The sequence below is a fragment of the Hyposmocoma kahamanoa genome, unplaced genomic scaffold (genome assembly GCF_003589595.1).
Source record: "Hyposmocoma kahamanoa isolate Upper Pololo Valley unplaced genomic scaffold, ASM358959v1 99702, whole genome shotgun sequence".
Taxonomy (NCBI): domain Eukaryota; kingdom Metazoa; phylum Arthropoda; class Insecta; order Lepidoptera; family Cosmopterigidae; genus Hyposmocoma; species Hyposmocoma kahamanoa.
This window is the reverse complement of record NW_020656001.1, coordinates 552,217-558,216: the sequence shown is the minus strand read 5'-3', so window position 1 is coordinate 558,216 and position 6,000 is coordinate 552,217. Positions and strand designations below refer to the sequence as shown.

General features: G+C 36.3%; 2 protein-coding genes across 3 annotated transcripts in view; one reads left to right on the top strand and one right to left on the bottom strand.

The window, feature by feature from the left end:
• The window catches only part of LOC113239155 (calpain-C-like), a 47,676-nt gene extending 46,014 nt beyond the window's left edge, over positions 1–1,662 (top strand). The window contains exon 7 of the mRNA XM_026476026.1: positions 1,534–1,662. Coding sequence (XP_026331811.1) covers positions 1,534–1,662 — 129 coding nt within the window. The remainder of the gene's footprint in view (positions 1–1,533) is intronic.
• Positions 1,663–2,810: 1,148 nt separating this feature from the next.
• On the bottom strand, positions 2,811–3,968 carry LOC113239221 (succinate dehydrogenase assembly factor 3, mitochondrial). Of its 2 annotated transcripts, XM_026476125.1 has the most exons (4): positions 3,954–3,968; positions 3,650–3,827; positions 3,171–3,320; positions 2,811–3,121 (listed from the first exon to the last, which is right to left on the bottom strand). In XM_026476125.1, exons 1-4 carry the CDS (start codon positions 3,959–3,961, stop codon positions 3,080–3,082), a joined length of 378 nt encoding a protein of 125 aa, XP_026331910.1. In that variant the 5' UTR covers positions 3,962–3,968; the 3' UTR covers positions 2,811–3,079. The 2 variants fall into 2 exon arrangements, with proteins under 2 accessions (XP_026331910.1, XP_026331911.1); XM_026476126.1 differs by having other exon boundaries at positions 2,811–3,320.
• Between the last annotated feature and the right edge of the window lie 2,032 nt (positions 3,969–6,000).

Below are 6,000 nucleotides of genomic sequence, written 5' to 3'. Positions count from 1 at the left end.
GCGATTCACAGTGTACCCCTGGTTCACTGTCGACCATCCTACCCTATTGTTACGAAATAGAGCGGGATTTTTTGTTAATTATTTGCACTGGCACGATTAGTACTTACCTGTGTAGCACCTATGTGCACTATATACCTACTTGCGGAATACGAATGCGAAACAACCCCATGATATTTAAAGCTTGGTGTCTTACGCAATGTAGATGCATGAAATACGTACACCTGTAAAATGTTAGTGGCGTGGCTACCTAAGTCATGTCATCAGTTCTTGTTGCACTGATTAAAATTTTTGGTCTTACTGACTGTAGCCAAAAATCACGTCGCGCGTCCCCCGCGGAATGCTCGCGCATTTGCGAGAATTACGCTGCTGCCGTCGGCGACCCCTGGCGATTCCGCGGAAAACGGTGCGTAGATAGGCGCATTGTGACGCCAAACGTCAACGAAATACTACAACCTCAAGGCGCGGTAGCTGGAATACTCGAGCCATCAAGTATATAACCAGAAATAGAGACGAAATGTCATTTAATTTGTTCGAAAACTATTCTGCCATATCATTACTGTGACAACTACGCTCCGATTGGCTAGCCCGAGTTCGAACAATTGACGGGTGTCTATATTTACTGAAATAAACAAACAGGAGTTGATATTTATAAGAGGTGTGCTAACGTGTTACCAGGAATATATGGCCCTTATTTCGTCTCTATTTCTGGTTATATATACTCGATGACTCGAGCATTGTAGCGACCGCGCGCGCCTTCTAGCGTAGCAAGGCGAAATTGACGCTTTCATTCCATTCCGTTCCACCGCTATGTAAATTGAGCCTAAGGAGTCGCAGTGGTACCTACACATAAGTGAAGGCCTTAATTTTCATGAAGCAAAGGAAATATTGTTTCATTTATAACCTCGAGCGCTCAGCTAGACTACCCTAGTATGTCTGGCACTTAAAGGCAGGCAACGTCGACGTAGACCAGCAGCTTGATTTTGATTTCATCTCCCGATCATAAACTGCGTCTTTTCCGATTTAAATTTTTTAATTCAAATCTGATTCAGGGCCCAGTTTGATTTTCCCTTGTTCGATTTAGTAGTAATTGTGGATTCGACGGTTTCGTGATTTTCCTATTCCGTGGCTCATCTGCCGATGCCCCCTAAAACATTTTAAAACTATACAATTATTTTTTTAAAAAAAGCTCTTTTGCTGTTGATTCTAGGTCATTAGGTCAATGTTCTAGGTTGATTATATTTGACGAATATACTTTTCCTATAGTTTTCGTACCTGCTTAAATAAAAAACTGCTTTCTTTATGTTAATCCACCGAATGGCGAGACCAGCTATGGTCTTAAGTAGAATTAACTATGTAAAACAATGACTGGTAATCTAAATAATTAAGGGTAAAACCGTCCAAGCAAGCTTTGTACTCGTATTAGAGGACCTTTTACTATACAAATTGGATGTGTTGCAAATCCGTACAGAACTTGCGTTCAGGGACGTAAGTCCTCGCTCTTTCTTCCTTATACGTATTATGTTGGCTTCCCAGGGCACGGTGGAGTCACGGGCCGCGCCGCGCGAATATGCGCCAAACGCACAGTGGGAACAGTTCCGCCCGGTGCCGGCGCGGCCCGTGATATCCCAGGACGTGGGAAGCCGCCTTTACATACTGTGTTAAATTGAATCGTGGTGCTGTTTTTGTATTTAACATTTTCTAAATTTTATAATGTTTGGTACTAAGCTCTGTTTAAATAATAAAAAAAAATATTAATAACCAGTTTTTTATTGTTGTTTGGTGGACGGGTTTAAAACTTACTTTTTAACTTCAAGTCGTACAAGAGCATGTTGACCACCACAGGACTCTGAAGCAGATTTTAATAACGTGCTACAGATAAAGCGTGAAACACAGGCGGTGCAGTCGGTACGACTTTATAGAAATATCTAAGGTCTAATTAACACTTATGGTCGTGTTATTTTACAGTGTTTTAAATTCGTTATTTTCAAAATTACAAGAGCTCATAATTTTTTATTCAAAAAGAGACTGTGACATCCTGTTTTGCACACCAAATTTCATGAGAATAGATGTAAGAACCAGCCCGAGTAAAAATGCTGTGACGTACATACGAACAAACTGACTGATAGACACGGAAGGGTTCTGACTACGTCATTCGAAAATTAAATGTATTTCATAATTACTTTAATTAAAGAAATTGCAATCAGTGGATATACATTCACATCACGCCATTGATTTTACATGTGTATAAGATCATTAGATCACGCTAAAATCAAACTTCAGTTATATTTAAAACTGTTAAAATATATTTTCGCTGAATCTGGATATTCTAGAATTTAATAAATAAGCAATATTCTAAGATTTTTACATAAAAACTTCACGCTTATAAATACAAACATACACTTATTACACAAAGTTGATTACGTTTAATCCCACTAGTTCTGTTGACAGAACAGCTGGTACTTTTTCCCATTTGTTCTGTTGATCAATAGACAGTTTTCTTCACCGAATGATTAGAATGATGTCTGAGGTAAGTAGGAGACTACTAGGGCATTGTTCCCTCACATGCCTCACAAGGCTCTAATCGATCCGTAACTAAAGACAACAATTTGTCAAAACTACTTTTAAAAACTAGCATACACATATAATATTGCATGCAAACTTAATATTTATCTAAATCTGACTGGCCCTATGTGAGAAGTCAATGAGTACATATTAAGGGTCGTATTCTAAAACTCTACTCAATGCTCAAGTCATGACTTGAGCAGACTTGAGTATAAATTCAAGCACTGGAAATACGACCCTAATGGCAAAGACTTGAGTATGATTTTCAGTGCTCACTACAATACTCAAGTCCTGACTTGGGTATTGAGTAGAGTTCTGGAATACGACCCTGAGTTATTATTCTTTTATTTTATCTTTTTACAAAGTTTGGTTTCCACAATAATTTTAGAACTTCTACTAAATGACTAAGATATTTTAAACTTTTTAAAGAGGGTGCTCACTCAATTCACACACACACACATACAAAAGTAACTGATCTAGACAAGTATTCAGTGTTTGTTGCGTGAGAATTACGATCTTAGATAAGTAGGAGACCACTGGGGCACTGTACCCTCACAAGCTTCACAAAGGTACCAGAATCACTTGTCACTCCGTGCACTATCATCAACGTTCACCGCAGCTTTGTGCAATTCATACAATTGGACTATTTGTTCATCTGTCATGTAATCCAGCATTTTAGGGTCTATGTATTTCCCCACTTCTTTCTTTATCGCTTGATTTAGGGGCTTCATTTGTTTGGCTAAGTTGATTGCATAGTCCTGATAAAAAAATACAATCACATTTAAAATGTTGAAGCCAGTAATAGGTAATTCTTTAATTTTCAATTTAGAAGTTTAATTTTACTTTTTTTTTAAGGTAGTAGGGGAATTATTAAATGAAGCCAAGTAACTTGAAAATGTACAGATTTAAAACTTAAAGTGAAATGTATTCAAAAATCCAAAAAAAGAACTATAAAGTAATTAGCAAACTTTTCTGTGCTTATTAGTTTACCTATCAATAATTATATGACCACACAAGGTACCTAGTGGATAATAATGGAGAAGGCAACATGTTCAGCTCAGGAATATTTAACAGAGAAAACACTTACGGTCCATTCAGTAAGAAATATCTTTGCCTCTTCTGGATTGCACTTTTTGTGCCTTTTGAACTCATCTCTTGCATAGTTGTCTCCGAGGATCCTCAGTTCTGCAGGTAATGCACGATGTACACGGAATATTAATTTATAGAGCATGCGAACCCTAGAAGCATGATCCGCGGCAAACATTCTGAAAAAAAAATGTATAGGCCTTTGTTTATAGAGTTGAGGTTATTTATATAATTAAGTCTATTCATCAATTAGATTCGATTTCCATTTCACTGAGGGCTTATTGGTTTCCTTTTAAAATCCTTACTTAACCATGTAGGGTGAGATTTAAACGTTAAAACATTTCCATTTTGAAAAAAATCATATTTTCCAGAAAAATAAATATTTGTCAGGATATATTTCCAATATTTTTCCTGTATTTTTCCAAATATGACGTTGACACCAGTCAAAAGTTGAAGTCACAGAGTACATTGAACATTAAAGTTAAGTTACTGAACGAAAACGACGGAGCTAATTTACAGGTTTTTTTCGCTGCTGTCCAATCGTTTTAAATCTTGTTTTTCTATAGCTTACTTTTACAACTTTACTATAATTTTATTTTGTTATCCACGCTGCATAAAACTTCAAAAGATAGTTATAATTTATGAGTTTCCGAAATTAAACTTTTATATTTTCCAATTTTTCGGGAACTTTTTCGAATTTCCACCGTATGATTTTTTTTGGAAAATTACCCAAGAAATTCAGTAAGGATCGTATTCCAGAACTCTACTCAATGCTGAAGTCAGGACTTGAGTATGATTTAAAGCATTGAAAATCATACTCAAGTCCTTGCCATTAGGGTCATATTTCCAGTGCTTGAAAACATACTCAAGTCTGCTCACGTTGTGACTTGATTATGATTCAAAGCATTAGAAATCGTATTTCCAGTGCTTGAAATCATACTCAAATGCTGACTTGAGTAATGAGTAGAGTTCTAGAATACGACCCTTAATTCCACACCACAGAGTATATTATGTTCCACATTTAACTTTGGTGGCTTCACTCTTTCGGCGCGCTTCATCTGCCTACTGTTTTTTACTCTGAGCTAATTACGAAACATTTCTTTTTTCTCCCTCTCATGTATATACTAAACTGTAAGTTTTGTTTTAGTTTATTATAGTTTGTATATGTGGAGACTAAAGAAAGTATAGCGGACATTTTTACAAAAGCTTTATACATAGTGAAATTTAATTATTTTAAATTATGTTGTGTGATCATTGCATGAGTTCTAACGAAATATCAAATTGTTTATTCATTTTTCAAATGTCACACGTCAGCTATGTTAATTTGGGTTGGGTTGTGTATGTAGGATGGGTATGTAGGCACTTAAGTTTTATTTGTAACAATTTAAAGTTATTAGCATGTATTAGAGTTTGTATATGTAATTATCTACAACTAAACTAGTGTCATGTTGACTTTACGGTTTCGTCACTAGCGTATTTGTGTTCAGAGAAAGATATATACTTTATAAGATACATTTTCAGTCACATAGTGCATCATTTTCTTCCCACAAACTTATAGGACTACCAACATAGTTTATTATTTTTGAAAATCTGATATACAATAGATTCATCAATACAATAATAGGTATCGCAAGCGTTGTACAGTCGAATTTAAATCCTATTAATTAGAAAGCCTGACGCGCTCTTCACTTTGTCGCGTTTTTCACGATGGGCGAATCGAGTTGTTTAACTCGATGAACTTGAGTTACGATGAACGGTACTCGTTCTCACTCGGTCAGTTCGACGACCTTCGGAGCACGCTCGAGTCGCGGCCCGCCGCCGCCCGCCGGCCGATCATAGCCAACTCGGTGAATCCTCAGTTCGAGTTTTATTTGCGTCTCGCAAGAGCTACTCGCGACAACTGTTTCAAATAGTGGAAAATTTTCCGGAAAAGTTCCTGAAAAATTGGAAAAATATAATTTTGAAGGCTCATATTATGTTCTACGCTTAGAAATATCTTTGGAAGTTTTATTAAGCATGAATTATAAAATAAATTTATATAGCTAAAAGCCACAATATAGAAAACGAGATTTACAACAGCGAAAAACCTCCAACAACCACACCATCACCATCGCTTGTTGGCTCCATCATTTTTGTTCAGTAACTTCAACTTTTGACAGGTGTCAACGCCAAATATGGAAAAATAAAGGACAAATATTGGAAAAATATTTATTTTTCTGAAATATATGATTTTTCAAAACTAAAATATTCCATGACTCAACACTAGTTGCGAGTCATTGTTGCTCTATCAGACACCGTATCGAGTCGACTCGAGTAACTCGAGTTGAAAAAAATACAACTCGTCTCATCGCT